At 41.8% G+C, this 23,201-nt stretch overlaps 1 protein-coding gene across 1 annotated transcript in view; it reads right to left on the bottom strand.

The window, feature by feature from the left end:
- Positions 1-3,901: 3,901 nt before the first annotated feature.
- The window catches only part of TBX20 (T-box transcription factor 20), a 45,047-nt gene continuing 25,747 nt past the window's right edge, over positions 3,902-23,201 (bottom strand). The window contains exons 7-8 of the mRNA XM_073329492.1: positions 9,761-9,873; positions 3,902-4,242 (exon numbers count right to left, since the gene is read on the bottom strand). Coding sequence (XP_073185593.1) covers positions 3,902-4,242; positions 9,761-9,873 — 454 coding nt within the window. The remainder of the gene's footprint in view (positions 4,243-9,760; positions 9,874-23,201) is intronic.

Here is a 23,201-nt window from a genome sequence, read left to right as displayed (position 1 = left end):
TAGTCTCCTCTGATGAGTTTCTACACTGGCATCATCACTAATGTCACTGTCCAGCTAGCTGGATGCCATTAGTGAGATTGGAAAAGCTTGGTGAAATCTTGTTCCCATTAAGGACAGGTTTCAGAGTAACGGCCGTGTTAGTCTGTATTCGCAAAAAGAAAAGGAGGACTTGTGGCACCTTAGAGACTAACCAATTTATTAGAGCATAAGCTTTCGTGAGCTACAGCTCACTTCCTCAGATGCATATCGCACGATATGCATCTGAGGAAGTGAGCTGTAGCTCACGAAAGCTTATGCTCTAATAAATTGGTTAGTCTCTAAGGTGCCACAAGTCCTCCTTTTCTTTTTGTTCCCATTAAAGTCGTTACAATTTTGCGACTGACTTTAGTGGGGCAAGGATTTACAGAACAGTCAGAATTTACACTCGGATGCTGCCTTCTGCTGGAAGGCAAGGAGGGGAGCAAAGCACAATAATATAGGTCAGAAATTCCGCACAGCTATGCCAATACTGGGGTGGGTGCTCCGATTCAGTAACATTGCTCTCCTCTGCCACGAACTGAAACCCTTCCACAAGATCCATGAGATTGGAAACCCCTGGATTAATGCTGCTGGGAGCTCCATGGCCACACTACATTAGAACAGTTTGTTTTCTCAGCCTGCATTGGTGGGCAATCCAATAGGTGCGTTGGTTCAAAAGGGATTATGCTGCTGTGGGGAGGAACTAGTCAGACAGCACAACAGAGGGGTTGACTACTCAGAGACCCTAAGGAGCGTGGAATCAGCCTGTGGATCCTCAGTCACTAAGGTTCCCTTCCTGACTGATAGGATGGCAACCCCCGCCTCCCCCCCGCTGTGGGGAATAGTCCATGAGTTTGAGAGAACGTCCCACTCCCATGCATGTTCTCTACATGAGGAGAGGGCTAGTGCCATATTTTTCATATACATTTCACATTTTATTCCTAGTGAAGAAGGATTTGCCTTTCATTGGATATTTTAGCTTTCTTTTGATACTATACTTGTACCATAGGAAGAAAGAGCTTTCTTTGAAATATTTTCATACTCTGTTAGCAGAAATTTTATATGGAGAATATTGACGCTAATAGGATGGACTCATGAAAATGACTAAAGAGGTTAACGAATTTATTGCTTAAACTTTGCTTTATAGAGGAACAGCAGGTCAACATGAGAAGATCGGTCTCAGATTATAAAGGTTCCATCAGCCTACCTGTTTCAAATTTACTTTTTGAATCAGCTGAAACAGAGAGCCACTGTACTTGCTTGAGCATTTTCTATTATGCACACACACAAAAGAGTTTTAAAGCAACTGGGCTGAATTCTTCACACAGTAACACTGCATGCAACCCCAGATAAGTTATTGAAGTTGCACAGGATGTATGAGTGCAAAAGCTGTGGGGCAAATTGTGACATTAACTATCATAGGATAAGCACCTTGTTAAAAAATGAATGACACATTTATGCTATGTAAGCCAAACAATTGAAAGGGAAGGGAAAACTGTCAATTGTCCCACCAAATCTGCACTGAAAATATTTTTTTTTTAAATGTGGCATTATCTATATATTTGAGGGGTTAACTGTAACTTTTGCAGCATAAGTATCTGTTCACCAATATTCTCAGATTTCTGCAAAAGTAGGGTTCTACTTATCAAAACAGGGCAGGATTAGCCAAAAGTGGGTCTTCAGTACAAATACCTTGCAGCTAAATCTGACAGCCAAGTGCAAACTCCAGGATGTAGGTACATCAGGCCAAATTCAACATCTATTTACAACCCATGCAAGCAGACAGAAGGCTTAGTCCAGTATATTGATTTGTGACATTCTGCAGAGCGCTTCAGAGTCCAGAAATCATGAATGGATCACCATGTTCACCCATTCAAAAAAACAAAACAAAACCTCGGTTGCCTCGAATAATTTTACAGCAGTCTTTGCAGCATTCCCTATGCAAACCTGGGTGAAGGCAAAATAATACTGCAATTACTGAGGTAATGGTACCTATTTGTTCAAGGGGAAAATTGGCAAGATTTTAAAGGCAACCAACTGTTTTTGATTTATCAGTACAGTTCTCATCTGTGAGACAAATATCCTCCTTTGTTTTACTCAGCTGCCATGGAACATAACATAAGAATTAGGCAAAGTGCGAGATGGTATTACAGTGTTTTGTGGCAGGACAGCAAAAGGCAAGTCAGTGGGCTACAGCCAAAAGACTCTCATATGACATGCCTTTCACTTCACCCAGATGTATGGCACATGGCATAAAATGTTGCGGTCTCTATTACTTGTAGTGTTGTAACACACATTGGTCAGGTATAGAACAGAATAATGCAATGAAGACTGGCCTTCCACTCTGAGCCTCACTTCTGATCAGCCCCTACAGCCCCTTGTAAGTTCTCTTTATAGAACTCATGACTAGGGTGTAAGAACTGGGGTCAATAAGCATATGGTATTTCTTACCTATATACAGAAACTATACATTAGCTGAGCTGATTGGACCCTGCTCTTTCATCTGAGAGTTGTTTATTCTTCACAGATGTTGAAATTCACCCTGTACAGAGAGCCAGCACAAGGCATCTACACCTCTTAAGACTTCAGTGGTGCACAGGCCTCAAGTTGGCTCTCTGCACAGGACCAAATCTGACCCATTATGCTAATTACATTATTATATTACAGACAAAAAACTAGAAAGTCTCGATTGCAGCCAGAATGAGACCCATTGTTTACACAGCCATGTTTAATTAGAAACCCAACTCAAGATAAATATGAGTAAAATATTGTGGGCCAAATTGCATGCTGATTTATACCCCAGGCCATTCCACTGATCAAACTGGGACATACATAAGCACGGAATTTGGCTCTGGTCTGCCTGGCAGGACAACATAGCTGGCAACATTACCTATCACCATGAAAATCAAAGGAGAAGCTAGTAAATTTTTTGTGTGCTGGTCATGCACCAGGATCCACTGACGTTTGCAAGTTGGATGGGCAGACCTTTATAGTCGAAGAATTTGGCTCTGTTCCTTTATCTCATGCAAGCGCACATCTGGAGAGAGGGGTCCTTTAGTATCAGTGGCAGATCAGTGATTCAGGGGGAAGATTTGAGATCTTTCATTTTTAGATTAAAAGTAACAGATCCTACAGAATAAATATTTCCTTCCATCACTCCTGACAGATGCTTAAATTGCCCCCTTCTGGGATATGTGAGCAGCTCATTTTTAGACCAAGCAAAGATTATAACATCTTTATATTAAAACAGTCTTCTCTGAACTGATAACTTTGTGAACTCAAAGAAAATAAAGAATTCAAGACTTGGGTTGTGATCATATTTTCTTGCTATTTCCCCATTGGAACTAATAAACTGTTATCGAAGATAAGCCAGTCTTTAAAAGAAGGATAATCTTCCCCCCCTCTTCTCCCAGCAAACTAATGCTGAGATAGCCTAAACATGCTCAAAGCTATAGCAATAAATCTTTCCATATTGGCTCTCATTATTTAGAAGGAAGGATAGAGTCAAGTAAGTATTGCCTCTTTCGGGATTCTTTTAGCACGTGGGGAAAAAAACTACTGTATACACAATTAATTTGTACATTGCTACGTAAACGCACCTTCTTACTCTGCTAGGCATAATGCACCTTTGGATCAACCTGCACTTGGCTAAAAGTCCTGTGAACTTTGTGATCCATTTGGCTGTAGCACATAGATCCTTTTGCAACTCCAAGCTTCACTCTCTTGCTGTGACTCCTCGATGGAGGAATCTGTATCCATAATGCATTATGTTAGCTGGTCTTATGAGTTCAGCTCTTTCTCCATAGGTCTTTTGGGAAGGTCCCCTGTATTTTCATACCAAATTTGCACATTTAAAAAACTGATTTCTCTTGTCTTATGTCAGTCATACAAATGGGGTCATCACTGCAGAGGAATGACGCAGTCCTTGAATAGCTGCATAAGGCCCCTGCTGAAAGTAATGGTGGTATCTGGGCATGTGGAATGATGGGAATGTTGGGCCACTACCTTGCATCGAGCTGGCTATGGCAGAAGGTGTAAGAGGCATTCCCAGGCGGCTGTATGGAGGCAGAGATCCTTGGATTGGATGAGGGATGGGTGTAGCTATGGATGCAGTGCTGGTACCAAGGGCAGTCAAGGACTGTGGGTGTTGAAATCCAGGAAAACTGGTTGAAGAGGAAACCCAGGAGCTGAGGGATAAGTTATCGGATGTTGTAAAAGCTGATCCTGCAAAGAAAATAAATGGCTGAAGCCTAAGGTAGCTAAAATAGCAAAATGATATAAAAGGAAAGGGAATCTTTTACAGCAAAGTTGATATGGAAGACATTCCACAGATTGACTATGCACTTCATTGCCAGGGGATGTTGTGAAGGCCAAGACTATAACTGGGTTAAAAAAAGAATTAGATAAGTTCATGGAGGATAGCAGAGATGCTGGAACAATTTTTATAGTGGGAATATTGAGAACCATTGAACCAAACTGTAAACCCTGCATATGATTGAAACCGCTTCAAGCCAGAGGGTGCGGCAGCACCCCCTGCATCTCTAGCTCAGGCACGTATGGAGGATAGGTCCATCAGTGGCTATTAGCTAAAATGGGTAGGGATGCAACCCTACGATCTGCGTGTCCCTCAGGCTCTGACTGCCAGATGTTCAGACTGGACAACAGGGGATGGATCACTTGATAATTGCCCTGTTCTGTTCATTCACTCTGAAGACCTGACATTGGCCACTGTTGGAAGACAAGATATTAGACTGGATGGACCAATGATCTGACTCAGTATGGCCATTTTTATGTTAAGAGGGGATGCCACTGGAAATTAAATCCTCTAGAAGAATTCCCTAATGTTTTAGGTTATTATTCCAGGGTTGCTTCTTTTTATACCTAGACCTTGGATGAAGTTTCATTTTAAGAAACGGGTTGAAGTTGTTTGGAGAGCAAAATCAGCATTGCTCATTTATTTTACATAGCACCTCAAGGAATACACCTAGAATTTTATTCTGCAGTTTGTCAGTCTATAGATGGATATAAAAATGCTATCCACTGTTAATACTGGTGCCCAAAACTGAAACATCTGGCTCACAGAGGTAAAGTCTCATTTCACTGCAACACTGTGCTAAGATTTCAGCTGGTCACCAGGGCTGGTTAAAATTTTCCAAAATTTGAGTTTGATAAAAATTTCATCAAAAATTGATTTTAAAAAGGATTTTTTCCAGTGAAAGTTTGGCAAAATTGGCTTTGGGGGGGGGGGGGTCAGGGAAGAAAATAAAACATTTGCAAAAAGATCCTATTTTTTAATCAGTTTTCAGTGAGCTCTAGTGGTCAGATAGTAACCGTAAGTGGTAGGATTGACAGACTTGCCTGGTTACTGAAATCTCTCAAAATATATTGGAATATTGGATGCAGTTCTATTAAACATGTGCTCTAAGAGGAATTTTCTAAGCTAAAAAGGGTTTATTATTTGTTAACTTCCAAAAATTGCTGTTTTCTGAAACCTCAGACCCTAGAGCAATTCTTTGCTAGGTCTTTCCTTTGAGGATTTTAGAATTAGAAAAAAAAGTAAGACTTTTTCTAATTTGTAATTTAAACATGTTTTAATTAGCCCACTTGATAGCAATCTTTTTGGCATGCCTGTGGATAATTTGCTTTGATAACTACACTAGAGCAACGTCTACACTACAGCAGCTGCGTTACAATGCCCTAGGTATGCCTCTAACAATCTCATGTAGATGAGGACTACAACTACAGAAGAGGTTTTTCACTTTTGAAAGTCACTCACTCTCAAAGTCTGATGCAAATGATGCACTCAGTCACTGTTATTCATACACATCTAATTGTCACCTGTCTGGGTTTTTGAGCTGTGTAAATACTGCAAAAAATATTAATGGTTATTATTTCTTCATTCATGTCTTTTGTGTTTTCAATGGGATGGGGTTTGGACAGAAAAGCAATCAATGGTGAGACTCACATTGGCCAGAATTTCACCCTAACTCGATATTTTAGGAAATAAGCTCACTGGCAAGAAGGTTTGGCAATGCACAATCTTAAGCCAATATTGCAGAATATTCATGGGGAAAGAATTTTAAATTTATAATAGGTAGCATTTGCGTCAAATCTGACTGGAAGAGATATGCTTAGCCAGTCATGAAAAAGAAATATGAAAACACCTATATGACAAAGAAAAACACTTTGAATGTCAAATACTGACCATTCATAACAAACAGCTCATGAGCAACATGTAGGCAAACAATTTTTTGCAGAAGAATTTCAAACAAATATATTTGGTGACACTCTGCACCCCATATTCACCACTGCCATATAATTATAATACATTTCGCACAAAGTATGCCTTGTGAGGCATCATTCTAAAAGTCTTGTTCTGTTAAACATTTAATACCTTGTTGGATGGTATGTGCTATCATTGTACGTGAAGTTATGAAGTTTGGCTGTGTATATGCTACTGAAACATGTTGAGAGTTAAGAATATCCACAAGCAGCCTTTCAGGTACAATAAAAGGGCCAAACAATGTTGATGGCTTATTGAGGAAATACACACAAGCATTACCCCAGGAACTGTGTACAATAGAAACCTCTCCGAGATAGCACTGCACAATGGGAACTGTTTGACCCTGGTAACAGTAAGAGCTTCCAGCAAGTTGGAAGAAGATATAAGGGGGAAGTGACATGACTGAACCTCACTCCACACACAAGAGAACACCTGAGGAAAAAAGACTGAACAGGGCGGGGGCAGGGAGTGCTGGTCCCAAGCTAGAAATCTCTTTATGGAAACTTGGTGGACTGCTTGTATCATCAGTCAGGGTGAGACATTGCTAATTCAAATCCTATTTGTTTATTTGCTAGGTAACCTGCTTTGATCTGTTTACTGTTACTTCTAATCCCTTAATATCTATTTTTCTGTAGTTAATAAACTTGTTTTACGTTTTATCTTAACCCGTGAGCTATTGGGCGAAGTGTTTGGGAATCCTAGCTCTGTAAACAAAGGCTGTTGCAGTTCTTCCCCACATCGAGGAGGGAGTGAATTAATGAATGAGTTTGCATCATACAGATCCCTGTTCAGTGCAAGACGGCATAATTCTGGGTTTATACTCCAGTAGGGGTACAAGGCTGGGGAGCTGGGAAGTTGGCTGGGGGTCTCCTGTTTCTCCATGAGTGGCTTAGGTAAAACACTCAGGTAAGTCAGTTAGGTGTGTGGCGCCCCCTGTGTTGTGTTGGGTGATAACAGGGCCTGGAGATACTGGCTGAATCACCAGTGTGAGAGAGGCCAGCCCAGCTGAATGGTTAGGGGGCACAGCAGTTCCAACAGCTGCCAGACTGCACACTGGGTGGGGTCACACCCTGTCACACATTTAAAAAAAAAATCAGTCTGATCATGGACAAATCCTCAAAGCAGAAAAAACAGCAAAATTCATTGGATAAGTTATTCATGATAAATGCTTCCCCTGCATAACTAGACAGGAAAAGTGATTCAGTAAGAGTGAATTGCTCTCGAATAAAAGTTATGTCAAATCCATAGCAGAGATGGACTTGAACCAAATCTGAACATCCCTGAACATGGGGGAAGTTTGAATCTAGACCCAAACTGCAAAGATGCTTCTCTCTACAATAGACCAAAACAAAATCTTCTATAAACCCTGAATCTGAATATCTGAGTTGTGGGGAAGTTTGTGTCCAAATCTGGATTAGAATCTGAATTTTACACTTGGCCCTATCTCTATTATCAACCCTGAGCTGTGTCATGTATGAGTTTGTGTGTACACATACAGTATATTTTTAATTGTAGAGGGTTATGTTTTGTGCAAGGATATAAATCCCTCCTATTTGTTAATAACTTTGGTAACCAGACTTCATGTTATAGTGAACATTCAATAACACTCAGGTTATCTTGAGCTTGGTATTTTGTGTTCCAGAAACAGTGCCAGGTTCTCTGGGATTCTCAGAAACACCAGCATAAGCTGCTGGCCTTTGTGATCACATTTTAGATTTGATTATTGTACTTTGAGACTCCCTAAGACTGCCTAAACAGAATGCTCAAACCAATAAGGGGTAGGGGGAGGACCCTTGCAAACCTTTGCCTGTTGCAAGAATTAAACCCCAAACAAACTTTTGGAGATCCTGAAATAGTTTGTCATTTCTCCTTTCTTCTCCCCCAATTTTTTCTTCATTTTTACATGCCTCTGTACTTCTAGGGGCTAGTGGGACCAGAACAAAGTGCCCAAATACTTTGAAAACGAATGCACTGAATGGGTTTTGAAGTAAATTATGAGTATTGCAAACTCTTCACTTTCTATACATCATGGAAAAAAATCGTGCCCCTTACAATGAGAGCACTTGATGGGGAAGCGGGTGCCTCTTCCCATCCGTACAGAAGCAGAGAAGGATTACAACCAGTGCTCCAGTGAGTCCCAAATATAATACCTGCTGGGGACATGGTCTGCTGATTCCAGGTATGGTCAGGACCCACAGACCTCTTGCCATATGCTGAAGCCAGCAGCACTTGCTCACCTGCCAAGTCTCATTCAACTCCCTTATTATGCATCCATTTTAAGACAGTTTTTAAAGAGGTTATCAAAAGATTTTGCTGAGAATTTCAGAGATATTTTTACATTTCCCCTCATACTTTTTGGGAGTCTCCCTTAGTAAGACTGTCACAGATTGCTAGTCCTATGCTTTTGGAGGGCAGCGGGGATGTATATTACTCATTTGGAGAAGCAGTAAGTTGTACACCACCATGTATTGTAATGGGGTGGGGGGGAAATAACAGTGGCACCAAGGATATACTCAACTGATGTAAACTAGCTGACTCCACTGAAGGACTTCAAACGTACCAGCTGAGGATCTGGCCCAGCAACTCCAGAAATTAAGGCATTGTTCTTAGGGACAGAAATGCATGAGCAAGTGCAAATGAACACCTTTGCTGAAGAGAAACTCATGGTTCAAAGCGAGTACAGTTTTCCCCTATGTCCAAAGAGCTTATGAACAGGAACAATGCTCCTGTCTTAGCAACACTGCATGAAGTCAGAGGATAAGACAAGGGCCCTGCCAGCCTACAGGAAGACAGAACTGTTTTACCTCAAGTGGCTATTGCAGATGAAGCAGGTCATGAAGTCGCCAGGCAGGGAACACCACATTAAGGTCAGGAAGCTATAGCCATAGCAGTATAGGTCTATTTTGACTAGCATAGTGACTGGCAATCTAACCTGTGCAGCAAGCATCCATTTGGAAGGCAATTCAGAGTAGCAATTGGTTTTGCAATTGGTAAAACAAACAAAACTAAGTCCTTTGGGGGTGAAATGACAGGAAGGTATGGGGCTTTAGTCACCCAGGTCATTACAAGTTTAAGGCCAATTCTCCAGCCTGCCATATCCCTTGGCACTGCTCAGGCAATGCAGCATAGCCATATTCCAGCTGGAGATGGCCAGCAGAGAGTTCTTCTTGTGTAAAGGAATGTTATGTGGCATCAAGCTGATGAAGGCAGCATAACTCTCTCCTGAACCAACCACCTCTCAACACACCACCAGCGTACAAAGCATGCCAAAGACGGGGTGGAGGCTAAACTCCACTGCTATAGGATCAGTTAGGGGTCTTACTTCGGTGGCATAAGTTAAAGCAACTCTGCAGAGCTGGGCAGCACTGGATGTGTCCCCCTTCTCCCTGGCACTGCAGAGAGTTGAGATGCAGTGGAGAATTTAGTCCTTAATGTGTTCTCGTCAATGTATTTTCCTACCTCTGCTTTGTGTTGCCTGGCTCTCATCTCCCAGAACATCATCTTCTCCTCCATAGGTTCTGATGGGGGAGCGTGCATAGGAATGCTTTTGAATAAGGCTCTCCACACTCTCTCTATGGAAGAAAGCAATATTGTACGTCAGTAGCATCCTAAGCATTACCACTTCTGTTTAGCATATAAATCCCGTAACCCATTCTATGCTGTAACTAAACCAGACGTATGGCTGACATCAGCTCAGACACTATAGCTGAATGAATAATTAAATTAGGGGGGAAAATGATGAACAGATTGTCTCTGTTCATGAAGTACACACCAACAGATCATATTTTTCTCAAATTCTCAAAATCATTAAAACAAGATGTTTCATGCATTTCAGTTACTCTGTGGCTTGTGCTAAAAATCCCAAATTCAATAAATATTGTTTACTCATTGTTGGCCACGTCTTACATTGTGTTGTGTCTGGTTCTGGAATGAATGAGAGCAAATTTACCACCAAGTTTCGCATGTGGGTTTTCACAGTCAATATAAAACCAGCCTCACCAAGTATTTGAAGATTGCAAGCTTTAATTCATGTTCTGTGAACATTTGTGCGAGTAAAACTAAGTCTGGGTCAGGAGTGATGGTCACAATCCAATTCCCAATGAACAAGTGTCCACTTCACAGATCCTACCATCACAGCTGGCACGCCCCCATTCTTGCAGGGACTGTCAGCAAGATCAGGACATGGCCATGGACACAGCTCACCTGCAAGGACAGTCCCTCACAGTCAGGGTGTAGGCATATTAACAATACAGTATGGGAAATCTGCTGTGCTCCCTCTCATGAGGTACCTATTCTATGGACTAGCAGAGTCTGGTAGGCCTAGATCTCTCAGCCTGGCACCTTGAACAGGCACTGAATTCACACAAACAGTTTTTAAATAGAAGAAAGTCATAACTACATGAGGAGTAAGCCAATTTATGGAGAGGACCAAATATACCAAATCCCTGGTATATTTCCATTTAAATCAGTTGCATTACACCAAGAATGAATCTAATACATTTCCAGTGTGGCTTTATATTCCTGTTCTCATCCAGGAAATCCAGTCTATAAAGGATTGGGGCCTATCTTACAGAACTTTCCTCCTACCAAACCAGGTTTTGATTTTGCTGAGCCAGCTCACTTCCTGGGGTAATTCTGGCTGAGCTCTCTCACAGAATCCAGGCAAGCACTTTCCAGCAGAGGTAGATGTTTTTCATTTAAGGCTTCTTAACAAAAAGAAATCCAAACCTCACAAACTCCTTCCTCAAAGCCAGCACAGGCCAAGTAGTCCCTTCCCCAACTCTGCCCCTCACACCAGTAACTTCAGCAACCCAAAATTTCCTGGCTCTTGCCTCAGAAATAAAGGACTTCACACAATCTCCTTTCTGTCCATTTTGATTTCTGGAGCAATTCCTCTCTGCAGTAGCACCAGTAGCAGTTCATTAGGAGCACAGCCCCTGGCCCCTCAACTTTCTGGTAGGTGTTGCAGCCTCCCCTCTCCATTTCCTGTTGCCCTCTTTTATATGGATCAGCCATTAAGGTCCAGCTCTTTTCTCAGGTGCAGAGGGCAGGGCTAATTAGCTAGCCAGCCAGCTGCAGGTCTCTGACCCCAGAGACATGGTATCCCTTATACCTTCACACAGGTAATACATTTATTGGGCACAGGTTTCTTTCGGCCTTACCATCTGATAATGTTGCTACGTGTATTTTATTATGGCAATTCAGCTGTTGCAAAAATTCCAAGGAAAAACATTTTCCAAATAGCACAATAAATCACTGTGGCACATGTTTTCCTTTCCTACAAAAAGGCTATTATAGTCATTTTGTCCTTGGTCTATCGCTGGTATCATTACTTATGCTAGTCTCCTGGAAAAAAAAATAAAAAGGGGATCTTATCTAAGTGATTTACTTGTGTCAGGATTGGAAGTGGACTGAAAGCAATGGCAGTTCCTACGTAGAGGATGATATAATTGAATTATTGCCTTTTAAGTGATTGAAAACAGTGGGCATATCAGGGCTATCTCCAAGAAGATTTTACAAAGAAAAAGACAGACGGCATTGTTTATGTTATGTATTTAATGCCTCTTAGGTCTTTTCTTTTTCAAACAGACTGGGAAATGTTGCTTACCAAGAAAGAAAGAAAGAAAGAAAGAAAGAAACATGGAGAATAGGAGACCAGCACAGAATAATGAATTGGGATTGCCTTGGCAAAGTGGGGTAGATGCCAAGCAGTAAGCACTTTCACATTTGAAGGCCAGATATACAGCAACTAACCTTAAAAGCTCTGAAAAAAATAAATCATGTTCAGGTGATATGTCTGTATTGACTTTATTAGTAGTAAATGTCCGCTTGTAATGATATACTCTGATGTACGGTATGTAATAATGTTGTGAAACGGCAGAAACAATGCAGGCTCCAGTTCTAGTTCAATGGGCCAAATTCATCTGTAACCTTATGAGGTTCAATGGAGGTACATTACAGATAAATTTGGCCCAATAAATTTACCTTTGAATTGCCCTTTGGGAATTTAAAACTAAATCAAATACCCACAATTATTGCATACTAAATTCTTTCCAGATGGGTCACTTTGCTAGACAGAAAACTGTATTATCTTATGTGGTTGTCTTTTTTAAAGGGAAAAGAGGTATGACTTTTACGTGAACCCTGAATGTGAAAAGTTTGGAAGTGGGGCACAGTACGTTTGGATTTTTTATGAATTATTATTACTATTATTTTGCAGACATTGTGCCAAAAATCATCAGATTCATTGTGAAAAGAAAAAGTATTTTAAAAAACAGGAAAAAATTAAGAATGAGGAAATTAAGATTAGGAAAAGCAGCTCGTGACACAAAAGTGTTCGTTCTGAGCTGTAACCATGGGCCAGGTCTACACAAATTTTTCTGCCGGGACTGAAATGTCGCGTAGGGCTGTGATTTTTTTACAACATTTTTATACCAGCAAAAACCATAGTGTAGATACTGATATACTAGCAAAAAAGTTATTTCATTATAGCTTATTTCATTGGGGAAATGGGATGAGTTGTACGGACAAAAGAACTCTTTTGCTGGCGTAAGCTGCATTTGCACTAGGACGATTTGCTTTTAGAGCTGTAACGGCAAACCCTTTCGAGTACAGACCAGCAGGGCCAGCTCTAGGATTTTTGCCACCCCAAGCAAAAAATTTGCCATCCCAAGCTCCGAGGGCGCAACTGCCCAAGCCAAAAAAAAAGAAAGGGTGGCCAGAATGCCACACCTGGAATTGTGCTGCCCTAAGCACGTGCTTGCTTTGCTGGTGCCTAGAGCCGGTCCTGCAGACAAGGCCCTGTTCTCAGCACCTGACGTTTAACATTCAAAATTTTACATAAAATAATCTTGTCTGACTGCATTGCTGGTTTATGGTTTTATTAAAAAACAACTCATGATTTTTAATTTTAAAGGTCTAGATTTTGATTCACACGACGTGTCTGTGTGGTGGAGTAAAAGAGTAAGCCCTCCCACCGGCGAACCCCGACACAGATTACCTGAAATTTGGATTATACAAAAGTGCACTATCTAGGATACCTGTAGCATGACAATCTGTATACGGAGATTGGGGGTGGGGGAGAGAAATACTCAAAAAACCCACCCCAAACATAGAAATGAACTTAATGGGAACAATATTCATTTATTTAAAATGTATAGTTTTATATTTGTGTGGGCAAAAGGTCTTAAGCAAATGAAAGGAATTAATAACTAGGCTGATCATCTCACAACATTGCTTAAAAGATGTATGCAGCTAATTTTATAAATCACTGAACGATAAATCAATATTTGCCATATTATGATTTGGTTCAATAAAAATACTTAATAAATGAAAACTGGAGACTGAGAATCAGATTGTTGGTGTTTTTAGAAGCATTCCTTGAAAATGTTCAGACTTGATCTATAATCAGCTGAGCATCTTGTGAAAAATGAAGTAATTTCAGTTTAATCCAAGAAAAGCTTTTGGTCTTCAGTTTGCAGATCGTTATTGCCTAATGCTTAACTCAACTGATTTTTACTTTATGCAGTTACTTAGATTTCCATGTCACCTTCTATTCAGCAGTAAAGTTAGGGTAACTGAATACTGAGGGGGTTGGAGCTGTCAGAGAAGTGGAGGTGAAGATGTTATTTTACGGCCAATTTATTTTGCATGCTCTCCCAACATTTTGTCACCCTTCAAGCTCCCCTTTTAAACTAATATGAATGAAATCCGCACATTAGTACTATAAAATATCATGATCAAATTCTGCTAAGTATACAAGTGTAAAATAACAGCATGGAATGGGCTGGAGACGAGGAAGAGGTCAGAGAAGATAGGAGCTGGAGCTGTCTGAACAGGGGAGTAACTGTGTACCAGATGGCAAGCAGGAAACTGAGTTGCTGTTGGCCAGCATGGAATAGGAGGACACATAATGGCAGTGGTGGAAGAGGCAGGATGAACAGGATAAATGGTAATGTGGGAAGGGAACTTACGAGGATCTCAAAGAACTGTAGAGTGATAGAAGCACATGGTGAGACAAGACTGGTCAGTCAACCTTCATTTATATTGAATAAAGTCCCTCTCTTCTCCACATCAGAAAGAAGCCATAGTGGTTTTGAACCATGAATCCAATAATCTGGACAGGACGTAGCATTTCAATGATGCATGGGTGATTGCAGCACTCATTGCGTGCTGCATATCAAGGGTAGTGACACCTAATGACGGATCATGGAAAATTTTTCTCTCAGGGGATCATCAGAGCTTCCACACCTTGGTTGCAACATCAAGCCACCAATTCCAGTGATGTATTGACCTATGGGATGGATGGCTCAGTCTTACCTCCTATGGTAACTCATTCCAAAGCTGAGGTCTCTTGACTGACAATGCTTTACCTCCAGTTTTCACTAGGACAATCTTAGGCCTTGTTAGCGGCACTGTCCTGGAACAGCAGAGCTGTCTCAGAGGACCATGAATTGACAGGCAGTCTCTGATGTAGCTGGGACCTGATCCACTAACAGATTCAGACCAAGGCCTTAAATGCCACTGGCAGTGACCTGAGAGTCAGTAAAAAATACAAGGTTTCAGAGTAGCAGCCGTGTTAGTCTGTATTCGCAAAAAGAAAAGGAGGACTTGTGGCACCTTAGAGACTAACCAATTTATTTGAGCATATATATAAGCTTATGCTCAAATAAATTGGTTAGTCTCTAAGGTGCCACAAGTCCTCCTTTTTAAAAAAAAATACAAAGCACTCTTAAGTGTTCTTTGCAACTGAGGAGTGGGGCAATATCTTGCATAAGCTGGAACATCTGTTTCCTTCCATCGTCAAACCCAAGTGAATTATAGAAATTCACTCTGGAGATGATAAAGGCAAGGATCACTATGGCCAGATCCTCAATCAAGATGAAAGGGGCTATGCTGCCTTGTAGGCAAAAGAAGGCATTCCTTTGAAGACTTTTCATCAAATCTCTCATTTGCTGTTTGTGGTGCTCTCACTGCAGCCTACAGGATAGCGTGTTCTGATCACCTGGGCTTTGATGCCGCAATGTATTATGCATGGGCACATACAATTCCCACGGAGTCACCATCAGATCAGTGGGGCCTATCTGCGCACAATACAGTGTATGGTTAGGACCATGGATGCCAAGTCCACTCTATTCTTGCATATATTTGAAGTTGTGTCTTTTTCTGCAGTTGGTATCAGTGCTAGAGAGCGAGTGTACATGGGATGGGGACAAGATTTCTACCTTCTTCCTTTGGATGGAGCAGGCTTTAGGCAACATTTTTAGTCTTAGCCCAAGGCAACAGACAAAGCTAATGCATAACTGGACCACCCTGGCAGTGGCAGGTGCAGGTTAGCACCCATCTTAGACACATACAAAAATCAGAGATTCCTACATACTGCTCATCCAACCATTCCACTATGGGCCTGGTCTGATGTCTATTGAAGACAAAGTGCAGAGAGAAATTCCACTATTCACCATCTTTTGCTTCAGAGAAAAACCCTCTGCACCTGTAGTTCCTTGAGGAGATGCTGTCAGGAATACCTAAAATAGCTACAGACATTATGAGCCACGCAGACCAACCTGTCCATGTTTTCTCCATTTTTCAGGAGCTCCCTCACTATCAATCTGGGGGATAAGCAAAACAATAAGGATCCATCCTAATCCACTCCCCACGTCTTTTGCTGCTTTCCTTTTTTAAGAAAATGCAATGTACAATGGATTAATAGGAGGAAAATAATAAAGCTGACAACTGTGTTTTGCTTGGCCATTCAGTGCAACACAAAGAAAAATACCAAACAGGATACAGAGTGTATGAATTATCAGTTTACAGATTGAATAACTTCTTTAGTTCTGGATTTCAAAGGTTTCCCTTTTTTGTAGCTGCCGGTTAGTACATTTGGAAGAGAGCCCAGATAACAGAAGACATCAGAAGTGAGGTGATGTGAAGACAGACAGAATAAATGGGTTCAGAAGGCAAAAAAAAAAAAAAAAAAAAAAACTTGCTGGAAGTCTCACTCTAGTAGAACTTTTTTTTTTTAAAGGAAAAGACGACTAATTTGTCCATGACTCAAGTGGTGAAAAGGAGTCCTTTTAAAAAAAAAGCAGGGGAGGAACAAGTGCCCTTTTACTGAAGGGGGAACAGAGTGAAGTGAATAACAAACATTTATCTGCAAACCTGTTCAGGAATCGTCCAGCCACAATGCTTACTGCATACACACAACACACGATTAACAACATATATAGCACTTCCAACAAATTATGCTGATATGCTGATATTGCATGCTGGCTTTCTGAACATAATCCAGCTCTTAGTTACACTCATCAGGCCAAATCCTCATCTTGTTAAAATTGACATAGTTTGGCAGAGCTAGGCCAGTCGACACCAGCTGAGGTTTTGGGCCCATCAAATTAAATGGCGTTGAATGGGTTAAAGTGAAAATAGAATCTGGCCCAAAGTGTGCTAGGGAGCCAAAATTAGCCACAGAATTCAAAACTAACATGCTAGACCTGGATAAATACAACACACAAAAAGCAAAGAGTCTTTAAAAGAAGACAAATCAAAATAAAATATTTGCTGGTATTTGGAAAAACCTGGGTTTGGAAAACAGTAGGGTACAGGCAGGGTTTATCTCAGAAATGACACTTCCTGAGATGATGGCATATCACAACACACATACCAGCCACTAATTTTAACTTTGGAAGAGCTGTGATAAGCCTTATACTTTGCATTAAGGTAAAATAGCAAGATTTAGACCACTATATGGAAAAAAATAGTAGAAAATATGGAATTAAAGCACGAGGATATTAAATAGCCCTTCCCCCTTCCACCTCATATACACCCCCACCCCAAAAAAGGGAAAAGGGCGATATGCAGCAAATCAGAAAAGTAAAATGTTTACTTTATATTCCTCTCCCCTGATTTGTCAAGTCGCAAACTCACGTGAAAGTTCACTAGAGGTATTTATGTGATTTGTTTCTTAAACTAATGACATATGGGATTATGCTCATCCCTAGCTTTACTCCATTGGGTCAGATTTAACCCCGGGGGAGCAGAGAGCTTTTTTTTTTTTTTTTTTTTTTTAAGGTCAGGGAAGTGAGATGAGAGCAGTGTCCTGGAGGTGACTGATGTTCACTCTCATGCAGGATAAGAGAAATCCACATAGAGAATCTCCTTAGCAGTGGAAATGATGTGCTTGATTCTAAATTACTCTGCCCCTTCTGTAGTCATTCACACCAGTGCACAGTGAGTGGAAAAGTGAGCAAGAGGCTACCAAATCAGCATGTTAGTGTTTTGTACCCACTTTGCACTAGTGCAATTGACTACACATGGGGCAGGGCAACAGCAAATCAGGCCCATTAGGAGACTAATCTGGGTTCCAGGTGTTTAAAATATTGGGAAGTAGACAGATTCCAAGGTTTCAGCTGGGCTATTGCTGGGCTGGAAAGGAGGAAAGGTTGGCTCCTGGCCACCAGGAGGCAGGGTTGGGAAGGAAAGCTTGTAAGAAACCAGACTGGGGGCTCCCCTATGCCTAGCACCCTTGTCCAGCCCCCAACCTGTGCTTCTGATAGGACTTATCTCTTCCCAATGCTGGTTTCTGACAACTCCTCCAGAGGAAAAACAAGCAGGGGAGGTGGGTCTTTGATCCATATTGGAGAAGAATTAGCACAGAGTTATAAATTGCTTTGGAAATGGGGGTGGGACCAGCACAGGTGCCGACTGTCCAAAGTGCCAGAGGGTGCTCGACCCCCAGCTCTGCCCCAGGCTCTGTCCCCACTTCACCCCTTTCCCCAAGGCCCCACCCCTACCCGCCTCTTCCCATCCCTGCTCCACCCCCACCCTGCCTGTTCCTGCCCAGTTTCGCCCCCTCCTCCCAGCGACCATGTCCTTGCTCCTCCCCCCTTCCCCCCAGAGCCTCCTGCATGCCGCAAAACAGCTGATCACAGCAGGCAGGAGGCGTGGGGAGGGAGGGGGAGGCTCTGATCCATGAGGTCTGCGGGCAGGTGGGAGGCGCTGGGTGGGAACTGATAATGGGGCTGCAGTGGCTGCTCAGCACCCACCATTTTCCCCCCATGGGTGCTCCAGCCCCAGAGCACCGACGGAGTTGGTGCCTGTGGGGGCCAGTGGCACTATCAAGCAGCATATGCCTCTCTGCCAGTTTAGAGGGCATGCGTGCTTTCTGGCCCCTGGAGGGGGCTAAAAGGGGATAGGAAGAGGTCTCTTTTGATAGATGCTAGGTAAAAGGAAGGGGTCCTGCATTGGGTTGGAAAGCAAAAGAGGTACTGACCCCAGTCAAGTTTACCACTGATATCACCTAACTAAGCTCACGGTGTGACTGCAATGTAGATGGGGCTATGCCCATATTTGAGAGTTCAAGCACATTTCACATTCTGTTTATGCCTTTATACAATATACTTCTGTATTTTAGGCAGAGACTGCCCAATGTAGGAAAATGTTGACCCTGATTACCAAGGAAACCAATATGAAATGCTGAGTTGGGGCTTCCCCGCACATCTCCTTTTTACTCTCTCTCTCTCTCTGATGCTAAGTATTGTTTTGGTGGTCAGGCCACACTTCTGCATTAAGAGCTATCTCCTCTTGATGCATCTCTCTGACTTCAGCGAGTGTTTATTAGAGGTATGCAAGAGAGGACACCCGCTCAGTTCCCTTTAATACAGTCACCAGTCCATTCCTGAGCTTTCCTCACATGCACTAAAACAAAAAAAAAGTCCAGAATAAAAGTATGATCCGTCGATCGCACTCTGAACATTAGTTTATGGTTCAGTAGTTCTGTTGACTCCCATACTTTAAAGGGATTGAATTTCTTGCTGGCTGGTGTACATGATATTATTCCCAAGGCTAATTCTTCACCACAAGCCCCAAGGAGGCCTTCAGACACACACACAGCAAAAAGTGAACCTACTGGCCTTGCGATTTGACAGTTCTTATAGCCTTTGGGCTCTTGTTCGGCAGAAGTATAAAGAGGCTCACGTCATACATGTTGCCAGTGACGTTTGCTTATTCTCAAGCTATTTAATAGCCTTTTTAACAATAGTTATTTTAAAAAAATCAGCATTCATCAGAGGTGAAAGTAAGCTGGTTTGGTCCGGTCCGGCGTACCGGTCAGAAAGCTGGTATACAGCCGACCGTACCGGGAGGGCCGCTAATGCAGGGGGGCAGGGCAAAAGGGTCTGGCAATTTAAAAGGCCCCGGGGCTCCCGGCAGCGGCCAGAGCCCCTGGCCCTTTAAATCACTGCCGGAGCCCTGGGGCTCCCGGCCGCCGCCTCTACCAGGGGGCTCCAGGGGCGATTTAAAGGGCCCAGGGCTCTGACGGTGATTTAAAGGGCCTGAAGTTCCCAGCCACTGCTACCGCTACCGTGCCAGCAGCTGGCGCCCTGGGCCCTTTAAATCGCCACCAGAGCCCCAGGTGGCACGAGCCAGCAGCGCTGCAGGGCTGGCTGGGGGAGTCTGGCCCCAGCCCCACCCCTTCCGCACCTTCCGGGGGCCCAGAGCCTCCCCCGCCCTCCCCCCGCCCTTGCCCAGGACCCCAGCTACCCTGTGTACCAGTAAGTCCGTTAAGTTACTTTGACCCCTGGCATTCACCAACCGTGACCACACCACAGTGCCTGATATACTATGGTTGACACCATGGTATGTCATATACCACAGTGTGATACTTGTCGTTAAATTTAACTTTTTAAAGGCACTGGCTGAAGGAACCAACCTACAACAGAGCAAGTATTGAAGACAAAAAAATAAATAAAAAGGGCCAGTGTCCGTGGGTGAGTCAGTGATTTTTCTAAGACACAGTGCCTCTGGATAAAGTCTGCCCAGAGTGAGCGTAGATAGATTGCCAGAAAAAGTAATTTGTGGAAAGAGAATAGAGTCTCTTTGTTCACTTCTAATGATTACAAAGGAATCTCACAACCTAAATGTGTAAATTTGAAATATACCCCAGCCACCGAACATTTTTACTCGATAAAAGTTATGAATGGAAAGCTACCAGGAAAAGAAGACTATGTTCAGTTATTTGAATAGAAATGAGAGCAAGTATACTAATATCAATAGTTACAGGTGCCCAAAGTCTATACCATTTTGCACACTCCATTGTCCTTATTTATATTGTTGTAACTTCAATATGTACAATGCAAACAGATTCAATCCTAAAGGCATTTTCAGTTTGGATTTCCTACATAGTGATCGTAAATCTGGAACAGGAAACTTCAAATCGTTAAAGTCACATATTTATAAAATCGTATTCAATTAGGTTAGAAAAGTGCAATTTCTGTCATCATGTCATAAAAAGATGTGTTTTTTTCTCAGATCTACTATAAAGAAAAGCTCCCTATATTGTTACAGATAGGGGCTGTTTTCAATCAGTAACAAGGAGCAATCCAATTACTAGATGGTTTAGTGCAGTAACTGACTCCAGACTAATTTAATTTCTTCAGGTCTCTAAAGATCAATTGATCTGATTTGTGTCCCTCCCCACAGGCTGTTTAGGAAAAAGCAGACTTAAATACCTGGAAATGAAATCCAAAGCTTTGTCCACTTTCACACTACTTAGGTCATCCTAAAATCTTGCAGCTGATGATGAATGAGTGCTCTTTTGGCCCTTACATCATGGGATGCTTCACAGATTGGAGATCATTAAGATCACTGTGCAACATTTCAATTTATTCATGCATGCACTGTATGCATATCTGCTTTGGGAAGCCCATGCATTGACTGGAAAATCTACTTGCAACATCTAGTCAAATTTTCAACTATAAAGAGATGTGTGAATGTGTATTTATCTTGCATATTCTTCTCCCGGACATAGAAATACAATAACAATATTGTTTATTTCAAGTGGTGGCCGTGTTGAAGCTATTTATTATTATAGCAAGACAAAACTCAAATTGCATCATTCAATCTATTGCCTAAAATATTGTAATGCATGACTTTTAATGGGTGTCAAATATGAAAAAAATTATACTGCCTTATTCTCCATCGCATGGGATCGCTAGATCTTATTTTTCCTATTTCTTTTTCTTTCTGTCTAGCTTATTTAGCTGTCATTTTAGGCCAGGGGTAGTCAATAGGTGGACCAGAGGCCAAATCCGGACCACCAGGTGCTTTTGAACAGACCCCAAAATCTTTTTATTTACTTAGTATTTTATCATTATTATTTTCCCTGGAGTCTGGACATTGACTATACCTTGACCAAGAAAGTTGGACCTTGACAAAAAATAGACTACCCCTGCTTTTGATGGTGCTATCATTGGCTCTTATAAAAACATACTATACTATGATTGCAGATGTGCAGCTTACAGAAGTAACACTTATAGACATTACATTTCCTATTGTAACATGCTGGGGTATTTTAATGTCTATGAACAGAAAAAAACCTTTTACAGTTCTGATCTATTAGAATAAGGATAGGAAATAAATAAAAAACCTCAACCAGTCTCTTATCAGCACTCTTGTGTGTCACACTTTTACTACTTTGCTACTTGATGTGTTGTGCAACAGTGTAATTTTTAAAATGCCATAGACCACTAATAAGATGGACTCTTTCCCATTTAATTGAAAAATAGATGTGAGCCTGCCATGGACTAAAGGAAAATCAGGAATCTCCTGTGGCTTCAAGGTTTTCACAATCCATTTCTTGTATTACACGTGGTATTACAATTGGATACCTTATCTTTGATGGCAGCATTCATGCCTGACCAGGATAGGCTGTCTCGGGCTCTGTTCTCACACTTCTCAATAATCAAAATGGCACCGTGGATTATGCTTGACTTCCCTGACTACATGCCATGTGCTGTTATTTTTGGATGTCCTTTGTAAAAACTCCCATCACAGCCAGCAATTTCCTCACTATAGTCCCAATCCGTTTATATGCCTGGAGGCGCCTAAGCATTCTCTGTTGGCTGCCTATTCAGAATTACTCTCTCATGCTCTTGTTGGGCCTTTTGGGTTCCCTGTTTGAGAGGATCACATTTCGTGTTGGAAAGGGATCATGTGGTAGTCCTCTGCTCTTCCTACTATCACTTGTCAAACAAATCCGGTCACTGCAATTTGTTTACCCTAGTCTGCTGTCATTATGCCACGGTATGCTTTTTTAATTAGATGCACTTCAGTTTGTTCACTGCTTACTAAGACTTTCATTTGGAAAGCAGTTTTCACTAGCCCTGCACATATTTCCTGTGTTATGCAAATACCATTTATCACAGTAACTGTTCTTTGCCCTAATTATCCATTATACCACACATAATTCAACCTCTAATTCACCCGTCTAACTGTTTAAAGTCACATAACTTACATTACATACCTATGTAATAAAGCTACTAGTCAATGATCTTGCCTGACAGCCAGTTTCTTAGACAATACATGTGCCTTTCCCCAAGTAATATTCTTGCTGGGATCAAAGCATTCCTGACATTTTGTAATGATTTCAGACAGCACTTTGCAATCCCCTTCAGGCTCACACAGGGATGAACTATAGATCAATGTTACTCAATCTTTTTGATACCAGGTTGCTGCCTTCCTAAACTGCATCAGGGAGATCTTAGGGACCGACGGCGGTCCATGGACCAGTCGTTGGAAAACACTGCTGTAGATCATCAGTGCTTCTGGGCCAGCCACACATAGGAGTGTAGACTCTAGAGGATTTCATTCTCTCAGTCTTTTCCCAGTATCACTTGCTACTAGGAAATTTTGAAAGTGCTGTAACCACCTCCTTCAGTTCTCGGTAAGATCCTCTTCCAGACTGGAGGAGTCTGGTGGCTTAATTTGATCCATTTTTGCCAAAATTTTAGTTTACATATGGCTCTGTCTAGTAAAGGCATGACCTAAAGGAGCACTGATAAGGAACTGATCTTTATTTCCTAGTCCTTCGCACCCAACATGGGTCTGTATTAATGCCCTCATCACA

This window comes from Lepidochelys kempii, chromosome 2 (genome assembly GCF_965140265.1).
Source record: "Lepidochelys kempii isolate rLepKem1 chromosome 2, rLepKem1.hap2, whole genome shotgun sequence".
Lineage (NCBI taxonomy): Eukaryota > Metazoa > Chordata > Testudines > Cheloniidae > Lepidochelys > Lepidochelys kempii.
This window is presented reverse-complemented; position numbering and strand designations above follow the sequence as displayed.